Here is a 23,126-nt window from a genome sequence, read left to right as displayed (position 1 = left end):
TTTTATATGTACCAAAACAATAAAATAATAGATGTGTTTTTAGATTACATATTACCGATTACACATTGCGAATTAGTTACTGGTACAACTGAAAACATTAAACTAAAATATACAAAGTCAATTTGAAATAATATAATACTCTCAAAAGACAAATGTTTGAGATTTTTGCCTTATTATATCTTCCAATTATTCACATGTGCTTCCCCAGATAGCTAATTCCACATTCTGTTTTCAAAATCAGCTGGCAAGACTAATTTTATGCATTTTGATTTTAAAATCGCTGATATCCAGAATCATACACTTCTTTTCCAACCTGGTAGTTAGCTGAAAGATACAAAATATTTTAAGGGCACTTCTGTTTATGTGTTCCTTTGCAGTTTAATCAGATGTCGTAGCAGGAACTTTAACAGAGAGATTTCTTCTGGTGCTGGTGATGTGCCGCTGCTGTGCTAGGAAAGACCGGGCAGGAGCACAAGCCCCCGTGTCTTTGTAAGCACCACTGCCGCTCACGAGTCTAGATTCCATCCCTAATTTCTGGAATGCTAGACTCTGAACAAAAATAAACAAACAACATGACTATGTAGAGTTTGCAAAGTGCTTTCCACATATACAAAGTCATTTAATCCTCAAAACAATTCTATAAAGCTGGTGTTTTCCTCATTGTTATAGAAAAATTAAGGGTTCAGGAGCTACACTGCACGTGATAATGCCAGTAAGAAAGGAGAAAACAAAGGCATAAATCGCTGTTTCTCTATTTTGACCCATTAAATTTGAAATTGTTAAAAACAGTAGCTTAAAATAATGCTCTAGAATTAAGCTTAATTATAACAATAGAAAAAAGTCCCAAGGCAAATTTTTGTGTTGGGGCCATTACTCCAGCCATTATGAGCAGACACAGCACAAGAGAAAAGCTTAGGATCAACGGTTCTTCAAGTGTGGTCCCTGGATTAACGTTTGCACAACTGGGAGTTTAAAAGTGCAAATTATACCTGTGGATTCTACCCAGACCTACTGAATAAGAAGCTCTGCAGTTAAGTCCAATAGTTGTTTGTGTTTTAACAAGTCTTCTGATGCATGCTAAAGTTTGAGAATCACAGAATAGTTCAAATTTACTATGGTCTAGCTATATATCAGTACGTGACAAATTATTGTAGTTGTGGCTATTGGGTTTCTTACTAAGGGAAGAAGTCACTACTCCTCTCTCACTAGATCACATAAAGTGATTTTACTGAACTTAGCTTCACTGGTAACTAGTACAATAGACAACAATATTGTAAATGCTCAAAAAATATGGGTTGAAAAATGATTAAATAATGCATTATTTGGCTCTCATATCTTTGATGATTTATATATCAAGAGGCCACAGAACAACAAGGAAAATAATACATTGTCCCTAATCTTAACCAGGATGGCTAACCCATGAAGGAGGGTTCTGGGGACACCTCACACAATCTCCTTCAAGGCCTTGCTAAATTAAGCCAGACTTCACCAAATAGAGAAGGGAGGGAGAAAACACAGACAAAAAGTATGATGACATGAAAGAAAAAGGCGTGTTTGAGGATGGAGAACCAGTTCTTCACGGTGAAGCACAGGCTTCACATGTGGAGAGTCTATAAACTGATGTTCTCTCATACTAAATAAATGGCAGCTAAGGTAGATAATGGCTGTGTTATTATCTATGCTAGCTGATTAGAATACTCAAAAGAACCATATACATCAGGAAATGCTACTCTTGAAAACACCCCACCATACTAAGGGTGACAAAATAAAATATATCAAATTATTTTATACTATTGTCTCCGTGTTAGGACAGATAGACAACTCTTAAAGAGCAGTGTCTGGATAAAAAAAAAGAAAATACAACAAAGGACACACTGAGAGGCTTTAGGGATGTTAAAATGCACGCTGAGTACTAGAAGCACTTAATTTTGCATTATACAGATATTTGTATTTCAACAGAAACCCTTTATGAAGCACAAATTAAATGTTTTGGCTCAAGGCGATTTTAAAAATGTTTAAGAACTGTATGAGTGCTTCATGTGCATTAACTTAAAGGTTGGTGAGTCATGAAATCAATTTAGTGGTTTTGAAAAAGTCAAAATCAACTAAAAATATTAAAATATAAAGTAAATTTGGATTATGACCAACATTTAAAAAAAAACCAAGAGAATATAACAGAAAACACCTGAGGGCAACACACACAGTCAAGGTAACTTTGTTCAGTTATACATAAACATGAACACATACTAATTTGCGGTATAAAGTATATTTCCTTCTGTGGTTCATGGTCAAAATGTTTGATAAACACTGTTCTAGACATTGATTCACTGGCTAAATTTCAACTCACCTTATTATACCAGGCAGAAACAATGAGTTTTTCTTCATAATCACGGAATTTTGCTACTTTACATTCACTCTGGAAAAAGATATGAGGACTATTAAAATCCCAAAAATAAACCCAAATTACTGAAAATGGAATATTTTTTTCACTATGCCCATGATCAAGAGAATGTGAAGAATGCATTGTGAGGCACAGAAAGTATACAAATTGTAAAGCTGAATCATGGGAAATGCATGCCCAGCACCTTTAGGAAAGAATAAGATTGTGACTAATAAATCTTTATTTTAGGAATTGTACTGGTAGAACAGATATTAAACAATAACAAACAAGAAACGAGTGATTCTTATGCTACTGTCCCCTATATCTAGAGAAAAAAAGTAAGAACTGGCTTAGGTGACAAAACAAAGCTGCACCTGTGGAGAGTCAAAACTACGGAGAAAAAGGATGTAGGGAAAAATACCCCAGAAAATCCTTTAAAATTTCCTGTAAAGCTTAGCAGAAATTGTTCTCTCTCAGTCCTTGGTGACTGTATGCTAGACTGCCCAGGGCCCTATCCGCGTGCCATCCTAGAGACTGACGTTCATTTCTTAATTACTCTAATAAAGCTGATTTTGTACATGTTGTGGAGCGCCAGATATAGGTGGCATCTAAAACATTTGAATGTTCCTACAGCAAGATGCTCATGGTACGAAAAGCATACAGGAAACAAAGGAGGTAAGATGCCCATCTTCTTGCTCACATCCACTCCAGACAGAGACTGCCCGAGAAGGATGCAGACAGAATAACCTCTGCTATAAACATTAGTTTTCTCCTTTTTACTTTTTGCAGTGTGTGTACAGATAAATACACATGAATTAAAGGCCCATATGCTGTGACTTAACTGAAGATTTTCCTCAGAGCCCTATATTAGAGGCACCATTTTGTCATCACACTTGTAAGGGAGCTACATTTCAAGTATCAACACTGGTGCACATTCTCATTGGCTTTCACTGGGACGTGAATATTCAAAGCAACTTAGAGTTCATAGGTTATTCAGTTCAAGTCCCATTATGTTACAGATGAGGAGACTGAGGACCAGAGAGGAGGAGTGATAACTTTAAGACAAGTTAACAGTAAAGCTGTAACCTTGGCTTCTGATTTATGTGGTATTTAATGCTGGGGGTACAGAGATATGATACAGCCTCTGCCCTCAAGACACTCTGACACATGCCATAAAGAAAAATGCTATTGTGGGATGAATTCATGAGTTCAAAGTACATGGAGTCACTATAAAGAGACAACTAACTTTGCCTAAGATATACAAGGAGAGCTTTATAAATGGGAGATATTGGAGCTGGATCCTGAAGAATGAATAGTATTTCTTCAGAGAGACACTTCTATCCAGTGCTTTTTTACAACACTTGACATGGCCTGGACAAACACTTACAGCAAGTGCACCATAAGGCTGGTGTGTACTCTGTATATGAAAGTCTTTAAAGCTTTAAATAAATTATTTCCACCACAGTCTCTATCTACTGGCTCAGAAATAATATGAAGAAAATGGTAAATGAATATAGTGTATTTCCCTGAAACATAACCTTCCTAGTTGCTTTATTGGGAGAAGAAAAGTAAAGAAGAATCTGGTTAACTGAGTATAGTACCTTTTTAAAAAGGCGAGTTTTGTTTTTGGTTTTTTTTTTAAATGAACTCTCATCCACATAATATTAAAAGGAGCATGATGGCAGGACTCTACTAGAAAGAAGGGCTACCTATATGATTGGCTGTTACAGAGGGAGAGACATACAATGCAGCAAGATACATAAACTTGTAGAGGCCCATCTTGTGGGCTTGTGAGATGCTTTGTAATAAGCATACTGCGTGCTAAAACATGACACTCCTAACTTCTAAATTCTTGTGAAATTTGATCATTAATGGCAAATACTGACAGCAGTTAATTATATATTGACAGAATAATTAAGAGGAGATATATGAATATGGAAGTTTTACCTCCAGAATCTCAATTCTTCTCTCTTTCTCTGCCAACTGCTTTCTAAGTAGCATTATTTCAGCTGATGCTGGATTTAATTTGGGGTCTAAAGTTTTTATTACCTGTTTAAAGGAAAAAAACAAATCTCTTATGTTCACTTTATCTTGTCAAATACTAAAATAAGGACACAGTGTGTAAAATCTGTGTTAAGTGGAACATTATCCAGAAAGTGATCCAGGAACTGTAACTTGTTTTACATTCTAATTTGAGTAACAAAAATAACATTCTACAGACTAGAAATGGTATAAAAATTCAGTACAAAAATGGGAAGACACCCATCCCCAAATCAAATTTCCTTCTCCAGGCTCAGTACTCAGAAATAGTTACTTAGCCTTATCAAGCTTTGAGCACTGAGGTCTTGAAATAACCCTTTTCTACCTTTAACTTGAATCAGATAAATTAAAACATTTTTTTAAATTAATTAAAATGAATTCAATAGTTATATGGGAACTTGCTAACTGTAAAAAGCAGGAGTAACTAACACACAAAAAAATTCTTAGCAACAATCTTTTACTACCATTATCTAGTTAGATGTAATTCAATATATAAGATAAATATAATAGACGTTGATGATTTTGTCTGCAAATTCTAGAGTATTCAATCATATCCGTGTAAATTACCAAATGTGAGCAAAAACAAAGTTTGATCAGAATGTTGTTCAGAGACTGAACTAAACTATGTAGTCAGCAGTATGGTAGCAAATCAACTCAGAAATATTAGGTATAAATTACAAGCAAAACAAGTTTCCAATAATAAGGTCATCTGTATCACCTAATTACAAATCTATTTTAAAAGATTTAAAATTTAATGACAAGAAAATTTCATCTATGTTTATAGAGGTAAAGAAAAAAGACTAGAAAGTAATATCCCTAAACATTACTGTGGTTCATTGAAAACGATTCACTGCTAAACGTGGCAGGCACTGTAGCAGATGGGGCTGCAGCAGTTTACCAGAGTCAGGGCAACTGACTCTTATGAAGTACCTCCCCTTATGAAGTACACATTGTAAAAGCAGACACATTAGTTTTTAAATCATAATTTAATTACAAAGAACACATAAAAATTGGTTGCCTCTAAGTGATAGAAAGTATGGTTGTGACTTTTCTATATTTCCTGAGCTTTCTATCATGTACGTATGTTACTATTTTAACCTCTCCCCTGAAATAGTGTAAGGGTAAAAAATGAAATCATGTTTACCAAAAAAGCAACTATTTTTTAAATGATAATATTTGATGATGGCAAGAATACAGTATTCATTGTCATTGCTTTGTCTAATTAGTTATAATACTTATAGAATATCATGTAGAAATACATGTCAAGCATCTTAAAAATGTTCTTATCCTTTGACCCAAAAACTTTGTTTGGCATTAACCTAGGAACAAGATTAACATAATAAACCAAAATAAGGGGAAACTTTCTGTATAAATATATTTCCCATAGCCTTATTTCTAGGAGCAAAAAAGAAAAAGACATGGAAACAAACTGTTTCCAACAATAGGATGTTGACTAAGTAAACAATGATATATCTACTCAACTGAAAGAATATTATGTAGCTAACTCTTTAATTTTGCAGTCTGCTCCATACACAAGTGTATTGTTTGCTGCTGTATTCCCAGTGCTTACCACAACAGGTGCTCGATAAATATGAAGCTACATTTATATAACATGAGGACATTAAGTTTAAAAATACAAATCGCACGATCAAAATCATACGTGATACGATCATACAAATTGCGTGTGTGGGTGTGTTATGGTAAACAATCACGGAGATAATAGGCACTGAAAAAAATGCACTGTTAACAGCAGTTGTCTCTGGGAACCTTTCAATAAATTTTCTACTGAAAGCATTTACACACTTGTAACAGAGACACTGAACTGTGGCAGACTGCCCCGATGTTTAGCAAGTCGGCCTCCTGAAGTTGGGTGCAGCCACGTGCCTGAGTTCTGCCCACTGAAATGCAAGGGAAGAGATTTACGCCAGATCCATTACGTATGTCCCATACGATCTCGGCTGTCTTCCCTCCTCTGTAGCTAGACAACGTTGAGTAAATCTGAGAACCCCTTAGTGAAGAAGGCTGACCCTTTGTCAGTCGGGGGCTCTGAATGACTGCATAGAGTATGGCCCCTCCCACGCTGACCACTGAACTTCGTGTGATCAAGAAGGGAACTTCTATCTTGCTAAGCCTTGAGATCTTGGGGCATACCTGTTGCTGCAGGTACTATTTACACCTTAATAAATAAAAAACTTAAACATAAAAAGGGAAGACATGTTAGCAGTATTTTAAGGCTCTGTCATAAAATTCTCTTCTTTTATTCAGTAACTAGAAAAGGGCACATTAACATTCTCTGAGAACACTTACAGTTAATTAGGAAAATATATTCATGGAAATAAAAGATTTTATGAGAACAGTACTTACAGATATTGAAGAAAAAGTATGAAATAAGGAAAAGAATAATTAGTCTGGTGAACGTTTAGACTGATCTTTAACTGTCTAATACAGACTTAATGCTAAAACAATTTAAACAAGTTTGCAAAGCTCAATTTTCACAAAGGCAAATGTTCACTGTAAGAGCTAAAGATTACATACCTTACAGTAGTCAGTTTCTCTATATGAGGTCACTACAATCAACATTTAACTGTCCCTATGAAGCCATGTGTAGTATTTTCTGATGCTGATGAGTAAGAGGGAAAGAACATGAGGACTGAGGTGGAGACGCACCAAGAACCTGACTGGCAAGGCAGGGTAGTGGGGAGCAAAGCGATGTGACATAGATCCAAGAAGAGGTGGGATAGGCCCAATTAGAACCCAAGTCACAAAGACTAAAACCCTGAAAGATAAGCCACTCACATTTCTTGCTTTCTCTAGGTACATTTTGTATCTTTCCTCCATTGCTTTCATATCTTCATCTTTCTTCTGAAGAGCAGCTTCAAGTTCGTTGATCTTTTGTACTGTTATTGAAAAGAAAATGAAACGAGCAATTTAAAATACTCCCTCCTCACACAAAAAAATTATATTTTCTAAAGACTGATAATGAGAACTTAGAAGAGAAACATTTTATTTCTTCTTTGTAGTCAATTCTTATCTAAAACTTTTGAACTACACCCAATATATCCCCGATCATTCTGTATTATTTTTTCTTAAAAAATATCTCTAATCTGCTTTACTGAATTATTTTTCTCCCTTCTATCAAGTATTTCATTGAGCAAATACACCTTACGATGTAAGCACAACCATCACAAAATAAAGCATTCTTTCTACAAGTTTGAAGTTCATTTTAATCTGATTATAAATTATTTTATTTACACTTCCATAGTATTAATTTTATTATATTTTACAATGTTTGATACTCCTATATATCAATCAGGCCATTTTATTAGATTTACCTTTTTTTTTGCTTTAGGATATGCTCACTTATTAATTACTTAAATCACTAAAAATTATTATGATTCTTATTTGCGATGTACGTATCTGCATTGCCTGAAGACTTATATACACAGTTCTTGCATCCTTCAACTAAAAAAGTCAAGTCTTTACATAAAGTCTGATCCAGGTTTTTACAAATACCTACCATTCTGGTTTACATCTGGCTGGAGGTCTTCAATGAGCTCTTGTTTCTTCTGTAATTCTTCATGGACCTCCGTTAGTTTTTCCCTAAGTAGTGGAAAGAGCATGGAGCTTTGGAGCCAAACAGACCTAAGAATGAAAACTGGTTTCTGCCACATAACATTTGTGGACTGTGGGCAAGTCACTTTCTGATCCTTAGTTTCTTCATCTGTGAAATGGGAATAATACCTGACAAATATTCTAGGGGTTGGTTATGAGGATGTAAACTGCCTGACACATGGTGGGTGCCAAAAATTTTACAGAAAGTTAAAGTAAATATTTTATAGGTTAAACATCCCACACTTCCACATAATCTAGTTGTGACAGTCGTCTGCTTTATAAACTCTTCAAATGACACTAGCGATTAAAAAATGTAGGAGATTGGGATCATGAGCAGGTAGGCTGACCCTTTTACCATGTTTTTCTTTTCACTTTTGGTGGCAGTGGTGAACAATGAATTGGCATCAGGGTTTTTACTTTTAATAAACAAAATCAGAAAAGGATATTAATAACTTCAGAAGCTTTTAAGACCCTTCCCCTCTCATATTTGAAATGAATATCAGTTTTACTTACATATGAGCTTCCAACTTCTGCTGTAGTTTGCTGGACTATAAAAATTAGAAAAAGTTGTTGTAAGATAACTATTGTGACAAATAAGTTTTCCAGACATTGAAATCTCTTTACCTCCTTTTGAAGGGATACAATATAAAATTATAAATGTTTTAAAAATTTGTATTTCTAATAACATACTTTTAAAAACAGAAGATTTTAGGTATATTCTTACTTCAAAGAAGAAAGGGAAAGAGAATAGGAAATTAAATTAGGAAGAGTAAGTATAATAGCAGAAAGAAAAATACTTCATATTTTTGAATACAATAAAAATAAAATTTGAACTCGAAGGAAAATAGCAAATGCAAGCTGAATGTGATATATTGAGGAGTATCAAACATTTAAACTCCTAAAGAATCATCCATCTAAAACACAAATTTTAAGATTTTAGACCTTCATTAAAGAATAGCCTTAATGAACAAAAATAATTATCTCTATAATAAAACTTTATCATTATAAATGCAAGCTCTTTCAATATTAACATCAAAATGAAGCAATTGGATTTTGTTAAAAAATAAAATTTAAAACACAAAATTTCCTCTTTAAAAGAACAGGAATTTAGATTGCAATGCTAGTTCTGTATCATCTACCAAATAGTTTGAAGAGTTTAAAATATATAATCTAAAATGTAATTTGGACACCAATAAATTTTTTTAAAAAGATAAATTTAAAATCCTTAAAACACTGCAATCCAAAATGTACTACCCCAAAATGATCCCATTTAAAAAATTTTTTTAATGTGGCTTAAAAAAATTTGTATTAGAGAGGTTACAATACCGTATATATGCACATATGAGATGCCGCCATGCATGAGACGATTTCTATTTTCCAAGCCCCCAGGGAAAAAAGAGAAAATCATATAAAGCATATAAAAGACAGAAAGGAAACTCAACCCTTTCAAACTTCCTTTTCATCTCTTTATTTACTCTCCCTCATCAATACAAGTATAGTTACCTAACATTCTATCCAATCAATATCTAACACACATCTAGCCCTATCTTTTTTTTTTTTTTGGAACAGAAAAAGTTTTATGGAAGGGCCAAGCAAGGAGAATGGGCAGCTTATGCTCAAAAAGCCTGAACTCCCTGATGGTTTTCAGGGAAGAGTTTTTATAGGCAAAATTTTGAGGGAGGGCTGCAGGGTGCATGACCTTTCTCTGATTGGTTGGTGGTGAGGTAACAGGGAAGTGCTCTAGAAATCGTGTGCTCAGCCTCAAGTTACCATCCTCCACCTGGGTGGGGATCTTAGTTCCTGTAGAAGAACTCAGAGATATATTGTTATGTACATCCTTTGAGGAGGAACCAGGACCATGCTTCACCTGCACTGTTGTTTCTTGACTGCTTCTCCTCTGTTTCAGCATTCCCTCCCTTCCCTAATTAGTAACTGTTTGAATCTGCCCTTTAGAACTCAGGGAAGGTCTAGGAGGCCAAAGCCTTTTTCCTTAAAACATGAAATGGGAGACAGAGAACGACTTTTGCACCCGGGAGGGCCCTACAGGGTCCCGCTCAGTTTCAAGCATGCTTATTGGGATCATTGTTTCTAAGCCTTTTCCATGAGCAGAGCTAGGAAATATGCACACACACACATACACAATGCACATACACAACATACTTTTTTGTATGTAGGTCATAGTCAATAAAAAGGGCTTTTTGTTGAAATGAACATTTTGTCCTTCATTTTGCTTCCTAGACTCCCAATAGCATAGCCCACTGAGGAGCTATTGGCACAAAGCCCATTCAGTATTTTGAAGTCCTTGTGGAGGAAGAAAGCAGTTCTTCAATTTGAGTTTATGGATCCAACTCCCATTTCAATGTTGTTCCTTTTCTCTCTCATATATTAGTTCAAAAAAATCTCTGCTCATCCATACCATTTTACAAAGTCTATTTATATTTTCCAAATGCCAAACTTTCATCAAATAATTCTCTTGGGGGACTGTTTGAGATGCAAGCTGTTGCAGAAAAGAAGAGGAAAGCATGGACTGTAGGTCAGCCCACCTGTGCTTTGCTCTCATTCTGTGAGTTTGCTAGTTCCAAGTCCAGACTAAGAATGAGGTACACAGGTTGCTAACACAACAGAAACACACCTTCTTACGAGGGATATTAACAAGAATATGGCCCTGAGTCCTAATTTTATCTTAAATGCTAGGCTATAAAAGAAGTACAAGGGGCACTAAGTTATGGAAGGATTTAGTCTATACTGAAAAGCATGAAAATAGGGTGGCAAGTGCAAAAGAATCAAGGGCAGATATTCAGTTTCTGTCACACTTCCCAATGGAAACAGAGGAAAATATTTGCTGTAATACTTGTGTGGTCTTGAAGACAGGTCCAATGTGTCAGGTATGACATTAGCCCTATCTTTTTGTTGTTGTTTTAGTTAAATACATTCCTCCCTCAATTATTACTTCTTTTCCTCTCTGCATATAGAGATTGAACTATATAAACATCGCTAGTTCTATTCAGATTTAGGCTGTTTGTTTGATCTTTTTTAAGTCCTCTTACCTCTGCCCTCACAATTATTTGCCATCAAAAACCATGAGAAATGGCAAGGCCATAAGTCTGTATGAAAGGAGGGAAGAAATAAGGGGTGATGTACTTTAAGACTGCTTTAAGATTTCTGTCCTTTGGAGGTTGATGTGACCTACTTCTTGAATGTTCTTTTGGTAGAAATCACTTTCTCATTCTCTCTTTTCCTCTATTCTGACTGCAGATTACTCTCACTAGGGTTTTCTCAGGCCAGTCCTGTTGGGATCCCAGCAAAACTGTGAAGGCCTCAATTGTAGCATGCTCCCAATCAGGAATTACCATGAACTTAAGGGTAGCTGTTGAAGTAGGGCAGATAGAAATCACCTTCCAATCCATATGATCAATTTATAGGCTCCAAGTTGGCAAAATCACTGCATCTGTTATGCAGATATATACGGTATTTAAGGGCACCCCCCATGATAAGGGTAGCACTTTCAAATACAAGATTAATTTGGACATCAGGACCTATTACAGAGAGTCCATACATAACAGAATTATCCTAACTTTTAAGTTCCTTACACTTTCTCCTTCAGACTTGGAGCCTTGTTCTTGCCAAGACTTCTGGAGGTCCTCAATCTGCTGCTGCAATTCTCGAATTTGTTCTTTGCTCAGCCTGTTATAAGATGAATCACACGTGTTCATTTATACTGAAAGTCAAAGTAGTTAAGGATCTATAAAGGTGCATTTATGCAATTTAACTCAAAGTATACATTTAATAGCAATAACCAAAGCTGAACAATTATCTGTGGCTAGGTATAATATATGGTATAGTAGCCTACTTTCAAGGAAATATTCTTTAAAAAAAAAAGACATTTTTATCCTAAAAGCATATATGGCCACATTTAAAAATTTAAGGTTCTTAATGAGTCAGTGGCAAAGCATAACATTTCTGCACTGTACTCACTGGTATAAAAATCAGAAAACTAGCTCCGTTTTCCTTCAGTTGTATTTTTAATGAATGGAAACTAGGTTTCCATTTCTTGTTTCAGATTTCACAGGGTGTTGGGAGAAGAGGAAGGCCACCATTTTCCAACCATTTCTTCATGACTTTTATTTCAACTAAAGAGACTGGCACTAGCAACTACTGCAGCTTTTTAACTTGGCAAAATCTCATTACAGATGGGTGGGATGGGGGTGGGGTGGAAGGGAGGTCTAAGAGGGAGGGGATATATGTATACATATAGCTGATTCACTCTGTTGTACAGCAGAAACTAACACAACACTGTAAAGCAATTATACTCCAGTAAAAAAAAAACAAAAAAACCCAAAAAACCCTGCTCAATCATTACTGCCATTGAAGTTACCAGCAAGAGAGAGAGAGTTACTATCTGTCTGACTTTCTCTCTTCATATATATATATATATATATATATATATATATATATATGACACAACACACCTGCCCATCATGATACTCCATTTTTCCAATATTACAGTTATCACATAATAATTATCTATTCACATGTCTATCTTCCTATATTAATAGCTGAAACTTAGGATCTCCAGTGCTGATATTGAACCATATAAAACAGCAATATTTAATGGTCTCTTCAGAAAGCTAAAACGTTATTTTTCTTTTAACTGCAGTTGATGTAATAGCATACATACAAGTTGAGAGACAAGGTTCAAGTGTCTTTAAAATTCCTGGTGGTCTCTAAGATCCAATAAAGGTAGGTCAGATAAATCCAAATACCTTCATTGTCAGTATGCTATTTATAAGAGGCAGGTTAGCAAAGTGGTTAAAGAGCACAGACTCTGAAGTCAGATTGACAGAGGGTTCAAATGCAGGATCCAGAACTTACTAGCTGTGTAACTCTGGGCAAGTTACACCTTGCACCTCAGCTTCCTTGTCCATAAAAAAAGAGATAATTATAGTTACTACTTCATAGAGTTATTGTGAGAATTTATTGAGTTAATATAAAAAAGGGCTTAGAAAAGTGCCTGACACTAGTAAGCGCCACATAAACGTTATTTTTTTTAAACATTATAATTTTTGAACACCTCATTGATATCAGATAAGTACACCATTTGCTTTAAACACATTATCTGTAATCTTCATAAGAACCTGCAAATAGGTGTCATCTCCAATTTATAGCTGAGGACACTAAGTGTGAATTTAAGTAACTTGCCCAGTTTCAGTAGAGGTGGGATTCAAATTTGACTCCACAATCTATGCACCATCTATGCACAAGAGACTCCAGCTGAAAACCAGATTGTCATTTATTCATCTATTACATCTAAATGAAATTCAAGAATAAGCAACCTGCTTTAACAAAGGCTGCTAAAAATAATGGGTAGTGAGAGATGAAAAAACAAAAATCGAAACTTGTGCAAATCCTAATTATTTGAACTACAATGATATCTTCCACGTCTGCGAATCAAGACTCTGTGGTTAGGTAATGAAGTCGCTACGACTATCTATTATGAAGGAGTGTGTCAGTCACCTCTGCTCAGTTTCCAATTCGTTCATCTTGCGCTGCTTCTGTTCCAGCTGCTCCTGAAGTTCTTCAATACGTTCGTTCTCAGTACCTTCCTGCTGTAATCGAAGCATCTTATTTTCATGCTGCAGTCGAATAAACACCTCCCTGATGTTAAAAAGCAATTAAAAAAAAATTTTTTTAAGTATAAAGAGTTTTTTAAATTCTTTGCTTTTTAAAAAAAATTCCTGTCCACTCGATAGCTCATTTTGAAACATTACCAAAGCTTCTGAAAGTTCTTAAGAAAAAACTGTGCCCTGTAGGACTATGTCTCAAAAAAACAAATGGTAAGTTTTTAAAGGTACAGGTATAAGATTATATTATATATCAATAAATGTTTATTATGTAAATCCCTAAGAGATGATATGAATTATTTTACTTTGATAATTTAGGAACTATTCACACTAGAGGTAATATATAGCACATCCTTAGAAAACATATAAATAAAAAGCAGTAGATTTAAGAAACTACAGTTTGCTCAAAATTTTTAAGTATACTTTTATGATAATGACAGTCATATGACTGTCTCTAGACTTTTTGTTTTTAGAAAAAGTTTTTATTAAAGGTTTACATACATGTTTTTAAAAATGCAAATGATAGGAATGGTATTAAATTAAAAAGTAATGCTTCCTACCTGCTGCCCTCCTAAATTCCATTCCCCAAAAGCAACTAATTTCAATTAATCACAATATTTGTTCCTCTGAATGCCAGCACCATCACTTTAAAAAAATGGCTATTTTTAAATGATTAATATCACTGGATATTACTAACTAAAAAGTGCAAGTTAGTTAGTTTCCAGCCCAGCATGTAAAGAGCTCTATCTTAACAGCAAAAAACTGAACAAATTGAAAATCAACAACTTTATAAACATTATGCAAAGTGAAAGAAGTCACTCACAAAAGGACACATATTATATGATTCCATGTATATGAAATGTCCACAACAAGCAAATCCATAGAGACAGAGTAGATGACTGGTTGCCTGGAGCTGGCGATGGAGGGGAGGCAGGAATGGGGAATGACTGCTAATAGGTACAGGGTGTCTTTTGTGGAGAATGAAAATGTTCTAAAACTAGATAGTGATGATGGTTATACAACTCTGTGATTACACTAAAAACCACTGAACTGTATATCTGTAAACGGGTGAATTATATCTCAATAAAGCTGTTTAAATAAAGAGTAGAATTAGAAGTAATTAACAAATAAAACTGTTGCCACAAAAGAGGAAAATAAAATTTTGTACCAGATTAGTCAAATACCTAGAAGTAAACAGAGCGGTAAAATACCAAAATAAAAGTTAGGTCAAAAGGAACCTCTAAAATTTGTATTTTATTTAACTCCAGCTTAATCCTCCTGCAATCGACAGCTCTTCTCCTATTTTTTTCACCAGTGTGGATCTGAATGCCAAGTATTAAAAAGGTTTTCCATAGTGTTTAAAAGAGGAAATTCCTGTCCACTCAATAGCTGTCATTTTAAAGTATTACCAAAGAGATTAAGGATAAAAAAATAAGTTCAACACAATAAAGGCTGTATTATAAAAACTAGAATATATTATTCAGCTAGTAAGTGAAATTTTATTTCTGGTAAATTTTCAAGCTTCCATAGTAACAGTAACAATCTGATTTAGAAAGCATAAGCATGAGACAAAGTAATTTTCACGCCATATGACTCGTAAAATGGACAATGTTAAAGGCTTAGAAATTTACAAAAGGAAGAAGAAATCCCGTTTCTAATATTAAGAATGGGTTATCAATTAATAAAAACAAGTTTACCTATACTCCACTGGCATAATCTCAGCAGCAAGATTCTCATAGCCTTTTGTAGCAGATGCATCTAAACAACATCAACAACAAAAAAATAGATTAACATTTCAGTATACCTACCATTAAAAAAACCTTTTCTAAATGCAACAAAATTCACCTGTTTGGTTTAGGTGATCCTGTTGTACTTGTGAACATCGAAGCTCTTCATTTGTTTCTTTCAGAGTATCAAGCTGTTCTATTAGTCTCTAAAAAAGAATCGTTTATATAAGCAAAATATTTAATTCTGCCCACAGGCAAGTTAATTTACGCTTAAAATAATTTATCTTAATTTAATTTGATAACTGTTCCTTACTTAATTAAAAATGACAATGTTTTAGCTTTAGTGCTAAGGGGTAATTTCTCTTGTCTAAATCACATAAATAATAGATTTTATACAACACAAAGCTTGTGATTTTCCCCATTAGATAGTTTATCTTTGAACCAAATGAATGTTAATTATGCAACAGAGCACAAGTATGCAACTGTAGAGTAATAAAAGTACATGGACTTTGGAGGCAAACAGATCGTGCCCTGAATTCAGTTTCACTATTTCCAGCTATACTATCTAAGGCAAGTTATTGACTCTTTGGCTTTAGATCTTTATCATCAAAATGAGAATACTGATTCATAAGCCCCTGCAAAGGTGTTCTGAGTAGCGAATGAGATAAAGTTTGTCTAATATCTACACTATAGTCTGGCGTGTAAGAGATGCTGGAGACTTGTTATTTCCTTCTATTACTCTAAGTAGCATACTGGAAGTATGAATTTGTGGAAAAACATTATTTCCTAGGGATAGCATGCTAAGACTGCATATCATTGGCTATTTTATTTTACAGCTGACAGCCAAGGACAAATTTCTACATTCTGTACAAAAGGCTCATGTTTAAACGCTTTTCCCAGAACTTGAAAAGTACTTTAACATAAAATCATATTTTAAATGTTATATTTCAAATCAGTAAACAAAACCCTACTTAGTCCATGATGTGGTTCAAATCAACCTAACAGTAAATTGGTTAGGGTCCTTAGGCCAGAGTGCACAGATGCCGCAGGAATCCCTGAACACTATAAACTATAACTACAGTCAGGCATGAGGACCCCTATAAATCTGTTCCTTCACAAATGCAATGCAAACACTAGCTAATTTGTCAAAATCAACTTTTCCAGACTCTGAAAATTAATCAAAGGTCTGCTATGATCTGAGGAGCACTTGTTAAAGAAACTCTGCTAAATCTCAGAACAGTGAGCTTTTTGTTCTTTTAACTATTCTTACTACTATCACCCTCTCCGCAACTCTGGAGTAGCCTTGAAAACCAGCAGCCTTTCAATCTTTGTTCCTGTTTTTTGTTTTGTTTTGGCCGCACCACACGGCTTAGTTCCCCGACGAGGGACTGAACTCAGGCCCACGGCAGTGAAAGTACTGTCTTAACCACTGTACCAACAGGGAATTCCCTCTCAATCTCTGAAGCTTTGAAAACCATCAGCTTAGCCACCACCAGAATGGGCAGACTGGATATGAAACTCCTCCTAAAAAGCACCATGCTTAGAGAACTGTCACTCTTTGGTCTGTCTAGAAGCAACCTGGAGAAGCCCCAGTCATACTTTTCATTGATTGATGTGTCAAAAACAATCATCAGCAATTGTTTTCACTATAGTTGCTGGAGGCTGTGATGCCAGTTAGGGCAAACAAGAGCCTTGCCCAAAACTTACAAGGAAGAGCTGAGAAACAAGAAATCCACAGAGGACTTAGAAAAGTTCTGACATATCCCTGGAGATCCAGGAGGCCAGCTGTATATAGAGCTGTGTGCATGCCCAGAAAAGACCTGAGAGGGCCCCAATGTCTCAGCTCTGGATAAACTTGAGGCCCTGTGCAAACAGGAAATAAAGGCAAAGGCAGAGTTTTAAATTGCCTAAGAACTGAAGACGTTTTCCAAAATACACACTGAGTCCTTTGGCAAAGGTTGGGAGAGTTACTGGCTCAAGGCATCTATGGAAATATCTGACTAATCATTAACTGATCTCAATGGTAACTGAGCAGAGAATTCAGTGGTTGCACATTACAAAGAAAGAAGATTTTATAGAATTAGTCCAAAAGAGTCACTAAAAAAACCAGCAATAACAACAAACTCTGAGGTTGAAGGAAAATCTGGATTTCCAGAGTTGAAATATTATATTATTTTAAAGGTCATATTTTCAACAAAAGTACGAAACATGCAAAGAAACAGGACAGTCCCAATGCAGGAAAAAAAAAAAAAAAAAAAGCAGTTAACAGAAAAAGTCAATGAGATGACCCTAGTGGGTGGACACACTAGATAAAGACTTTAAGTGAGCTAAAACCTAAAAAGCAGGAAAAATTTTTCAACACATTCTATGTGGTATCATCTTGATACCAAAACCAGGCAATGACATCAAAAGAGAACTACCAACCAATATCTCTTATAATATAGATGGGCAAACACTCAACAAAATACTAGCAAATTGAATCTAGCAATATATAAAAAGGATTATACCCTATGACCCCAAGTGGAATTTACCTCAAGAATGCAAACTGATTTAATATCAAAAATCAATGTAATATACCACATTAATACAATAAAAGACAAAAACCACACATCATCTCACTGACCCAGAAAAAGCAGATGACAAAATCCAAAAACCTTTCAGGATAAAAACATGCAACAAACTAGGAATAAAATGAAACTTCTTCAACCCGATAGAGGGCATCTACAAACAAAACCTACAGCTAGTAACATACGTAATGGTGAAAGAGTGAATGCTTTCTCCCTAATATCAGAAACAAGAGAAGGATATCCACCCTTGCCACTTCTATTCAACAAAGTACTGGAGGTTCTAGCCAGGACAATTTGACAAGAAAAAGAAACAAAAGGCATCCAGATTGCAAAGGAAGAAGTAAAACTATTTGTATTTGCAGATGTCCTGATCTTCTACGTAGAAAATCCTAAAGAATCTACTAAAAACTATTAGAAATACTAAGTGAATCCAACAAGGATGCAAAATACAAGATCAGTGTTCAAAAATCAATTGTATTTCTATACATTAGCATTGAAAAATCCAAACATGAAACTGAAAAAATAATTTCATTTATAATGGTAACAAAAAGAATAAAACACTCATGAATAAAGCTTTAAAAGGTGCAAGTCTTGTACAAGGAAAACTACAAAACATTGTTGAAAGAAGCTAAAGACCTAAATAAATGGAATGTTATCCTACAGTCATGGATCAGAAAGTTAACGCTATTAAGGTGGCCAGATTTCCAAACTGATCAACAAATTCAGGCAATCCCTATCAATATCTCAATCTGGCTATTTTGCAGGAATTGATAATCTGATCCTAAGATTCATATGAAATGCTAGGGACCCAGAATAACCAAAACAATAGCTTTAAAAAGAAGAACAAAGTTGGAGAACTCATACTTTCCAATTTCAAAACTTACTACAAAGCTACAGTAATCATGACAGTGTGGTACTAGCATAAAGCTAGACATACACATCAATGACAAAGAATTAAAAGTCCAGAAATAAAGTCATATATTTATGGCCAAATGATTTTTTTTTTTTACTTAAAAAATTAATACACTTTTTTGCAGAAAAACTGAACAGAAAGCACAAAGTTCCCATATATTCCCTCATCTCCCCCCATTCCCCAATTTCCCCTATTATTAACATCTTTCATTATTGTGGTTACCTGTAAGAAATGATGAGCCAATACAATAATAATCACATTACTATTAACTAAAGGACATAGCTTACATTAGGGTTTATTCTTTCTGTTTCACTTTTATGAGTTTTGACAAAGGTAGAATATATCCATCATTACAGTATCTTGGTCAATTGATTTTTAACAAGGGTACCAAGACAATTCAATGGGGCAAGTCTTGTCAACAAATGGTGCCGGGACAACTGAATATACACACACAAAAGAATAGAGTTAGAAACCTACCTCACACCACATAAAAAATTAATTCAAAATTGATCACAGAGTAAATATAAGAGCTAAAACTATAAAACTCTTAAAAGAAAACATAGGAATAAATCTTTACAACCTTAAGGTTACTCAATGGTTTCATAGAAACACCACCATAAAACTAACAAAAGAAAAAACAGATAACCTTGACTTCATCAAATAAAAAAACTATTCTGCTGCAAAAAAAATACCATCCAAAAAAAAAAACTGAGACCACAACCCACAAAATGGGAGGAAGTATTTGCAAATCATGTTATCTGACAAGGGACTTATGTCCAGAATATATAAAGAACTCTTGGGGCTTCCTTGGTGGTGCAGTGGTTGAGAGTCTGCCTGCTAATGCAGGGGACACGGGTTCGAGCCCTGGTCTGGGAAGATCCCACATGCCACGGAGCAACTAGGCCCGTGAGCCACAACTACTGAGCCTGCGCGTCTGGAGCCTGTGCTCCGCAACAAGAGAGGCCGCGATAGTGAGAGGCCCGCGCACCGCGATGAAGAGTGGCCCCCACTTGCCACAACTAGAGAAAGCCCTTGCACAGAAATGAAGACCCAACACAGCCAAAAAATAAAAAAAATTAATTAATTAATTAATTAATTTAAAAAAATTATATCCTCATCCCCTTTAAAAAAAAAAAAAGAACTCTTAGAACTTGAAATTTAAAAAGCAAATGACGAAACATGGGCAAAGAATTTGAAGAGATATTTCTCAAAGATAATTAGAAATGGCCAATAAGTACAGGCAAAGATGTTCAATATCATTAGTCATTAGGGAAATACAAATCAAAACCATAATGCTATACTACTTCATACCCACTAGGATAGCCAAAATTAAAATTTAATATACTTAGTCAAGGATGTGGAGAAATTAGAATCTACAAATTGCTGGTGATAATGAAAAATGGTTCATCCACTTTAGAAAAGTCTGGTAGTTCTTAAAAAAGTTAAACATAGTTACCATATGACCCAGCAATACCATTCCTAGGTATATACTCAAGAAATGAAGGGACTTCCCTGGTGGTCCAGTGCTTGAAAAATTGTCTTGCAATGCAGGGGACACCAGTTCGATCCCTGGTCGAGGAACTAAGATCCCACATGCTGTACAACAACTAAGCCCGCGTGCCACAACTGGAGAGCCTCTGTGCTCTGGAGCCTGCGCACCACAACTAGAGAGAAGCCCACACACTGCAACTAGAGAGAAGCCCGCGCACTACAATGAAGATCCCGCATGCTGCAAGGAAAGATCCCACGTGCTGCAACTAAGACCCAACGCAGCCAAAAAATAAATAAATATTAAAAAAAAAGAAAGAAAACATATGTCCACATAAAAACTTGTACATAAATGTTCATAACCACATTATTCATTTAATAGGCAAAAAGTGGAAACAACCCAATGTCCATAAACTGATGAACAGATAAATAAAATGTGGTATATCCATACAATGGATTATTATTCAGCAATAAAAATGAATGAAGTACTGACACATGTTACAACATGGTTGAACCTTGAAAGCATTATGCTAAATGAAGGAATCCAGTCACAAAAACCACAAGGTGTATGATTATATATTCATATATATAACATTCATATAATATATTATATATATATAATATTCATATATTATATTCATGTAATCTATAGAGACAGCAAGTAGATTAATGGTCGCTAAGGCTGAGGAAAGGGGGGTCAGAATGCAGAGTAACTGCTAACGGGCACACGGTCTCTTTCTGGAGTGATGACAGTGTTCTAAAATTTGACTGTGATAATGGTTTCACAACCCTGTGAATACACTAAACACCACTGAACTGTATCTTTTAAATGGGCAAAATTTATGGTATATAAATTATATTCTAATAAAGCTGTTAAAAAATTGCATCTATGGTCCTTGCTCTCAAGGAGTTGACAGTCTAGCACTGGAAAACATGCCCTGAGACATGACCTTGGCTCTGTGACTTCATCTTCCCATATGACGGAAACTTACAAAACCACATAAAGAATGTCTACAAGACTTTCTTTTATATCACCAATTTCAATTTGGAGAAAGACAGAATTGATTACATCAGTTCCATTCTTAAAACAGCAAGGATAGTATTAAAAACTAAAACAAGACATACGTATTACATATCACTTATATTTATGTTTACCTCTTTTTCCTTAAGTAAAGCTTCGTGTTTTTCTTCAAGCCGCTTCATTTCAAATGCTAGTGTGTCCGCCCTTTTGGATTCAGAGGAAAGTTTAACGTGAAGATCCTGAACCTTTTATCGGAAACAAAAGTAAAAAATGAGAGTATATAATATTGATAGCTTTTCAGAGTTCAATAAATGAGAAACTGGAAATAAAATTTATAGTAAGATTATAGTCTAATTCTAAATATTTGTGGACTCTCTGGGCTTGGACCTAGGTTGCGGCGACGTGGCTGAACGCATCAAGAAGGTTGGAATTGTGGGTAAATACGGGACCCGTTATGGTGCCTCCCTCAGGAAAATGGTGAAGAAAACTGAAATCAGCCAGCATGCCAAGTACACTTGCTCCTTCTGTGGCAAAACCAAGATGAAGAGATGAGCTGTGGGCATTTGGCACTGTGGTTCCTGCATGAAAACGGTAGCTGGTGGTGCCTGGACCTACCATACTACTTCTGCTGTCACAGTAAAGTCTGACATCAGAGGACTGAAGGAATTGAAGGACCAGTCAAGCACCACCATTTGAAATGTTGCTAGCCTATAAAAATGGGTTAATTTATGTAACAAAAAAAAATATTTGTGGAAATGGCATGTAGATAAGAAGAATAAACGTAAGTTTTAAAATACACAAATAATAACTTAGCAAAAAAAAAAAAAAAAAAATCAGCCTTCTACCCTGTTTATCTAGGTTGTTTGATAAATAGCAGAAGAGAATATTTTAGGTTATAACTCCATTCTCTAGGCATTTATCACTGGTTACCAGAAATACTAATAAAACAATAAAAATGTCCAAAAAATATACAAGCTCAGAAGCCAACAGTAATGTAAAAGACCTAGATAACTCAAAGTTGAACTCTTTCAATTTTACTGATTTAAAAAATCAAGATATTTTCTTACCTGTCTCTTGTATGTTTCTAATTGTGTACGTGCTGCATTTGCCTTCTTTAATTCTTCTTCTAAGCTGACTGTATTATGCATATACATCATGTTTGTTTCCTGTAAAGTTTTCACCTGCTTGCGAAGGTCATTCAGATCTTGTAGCTTCTGACGATATATCTCAACTGTTGATTCCAGTTTATTTGCTTTATCAGAGGTAGCCCTATAATAACAAAGACTAAACATTACTGTGTAAAAACTAGTAAGTACACATAACAATGTTATTCTGGCTGTAAAATGAGTCTTCCAAATGAACTATCAATTGGTTAAAAAAAAATGAGAGGGACAGAGAAAAGAAATCATAAACTTTGCGAGAACTTTGGAGACAGACTCAAGCCTAAAACTGTCTAAAGTTCAACCCTTCTGTTATAAAGTCATCACAATAAAAATGCTTCAAATTTGACACACTGAATTATCAAACTATTTTATATATCAGAAAAATGTATAAAAAAAGAATGGTTTTCTAAATATAATTGAACAATTCTGAGCTGCTCTGTAGCTTACAGGCCAATTGTGCTTTGTGCATAATATTTAACGTAGTTTTGCTCTAAGTATTTGATATATTAAGGAAGTTGACTCAACTTATAATTTGTTAAGCAAAGCACTTCCCTTTAGAGTTGTGCTTACCTGACAACTGGGCTAGAGCAAAAA

At 35.0% G+C, this 23,126-nt stretch overlaps 1 protein-coding gene and 1 pseudogene across 2 annotated transcripts in view; one reads left to right on the top strand and one right to left on the bottom strand.

The window, feature by feature from the left end:
* Positions 1 to 284: 284 nt before the first annotated feature.
* HOOK1 (hook microtubule tethering protein 1) overlaps positions 285 to 23,126 on the bottom strand; it is a 62,329-nt gene continuing 39,487 nt past the window's right edge. For both annotated transcript variants that reach the window (XM_068537991.1, XM_068537992.1), the window contains 12 exons: positions 22,437 to 22,638; positions 21,504 to 21,614; positions 15,499 to 15,586; positions 15,351 to 15,411; positions 13,547 to 13,687; positions 11,623 to 11,716; positions 8,546 to 8,580; positions 7,938 to 8,020; positions 7,217 to 7,317; positions 4,328 to 4,429; positions 2,348 to 2,416; positions 285 to 549 (listed from right to left, as the gene is read on the bottom strand). In XM_068537991.1, the coding sequence (XP_068394092.1) occupies positions 379 to 549; positions 2,348 to 2,416; positions 4,328 to 4,429; positions 7,217 to 7,317; positions 7,938 to 8,020; positions 8,546 to 8,580; positions 11,623 to 11,716; positions 13,547 to 13,687; positions 15,351 to 15,411; positions 15,499 to 15,586; positions 21,504 to 21,614; positions 22,437 to 22,638 (1,258 nt within the window). In that variant the 3' untranslated portion in view covers positions 285 to 378. The remainder of the gene's footprint in view (positions 550 to 2,347; positions 2,417 to 4,327; positions 4,430 to 7,216; positions 7,318 to 7,937; positions 8,021 to 8,545; positions 8,581 to 11,622; positions 11,717 to 13,546; positions 13,688 to 15,350; positions 15,412 to 15,498; positions 15,587 to 21,503; positions 21,615 to 22,436; positions 22,639 to 23,126) is intronic.
* Positions 21,640 to 22,065, top strand: LOC137761697 (large ribosomal subunit protein eL43-like; annotated as a pseudogene).

This window comes from Eschrichtius robustus, chromosome 3, assembly GCF_028021215.1.
Source record: "Eschrichtius robustus isolate mEscRob2 chromosome 3, mEscRob2.pri, whole genome shotgun sequence".
Lineage (NCBI taxonomy): Eukaryota > Metazoa > Chordata > Mammalia > Artiodactyla > Eschrichtiidae > Eschrichtius > Eschrichtius robustus.
This window is presented reverse-complemented; position numbering and strand designations above follow the sequence as displayed.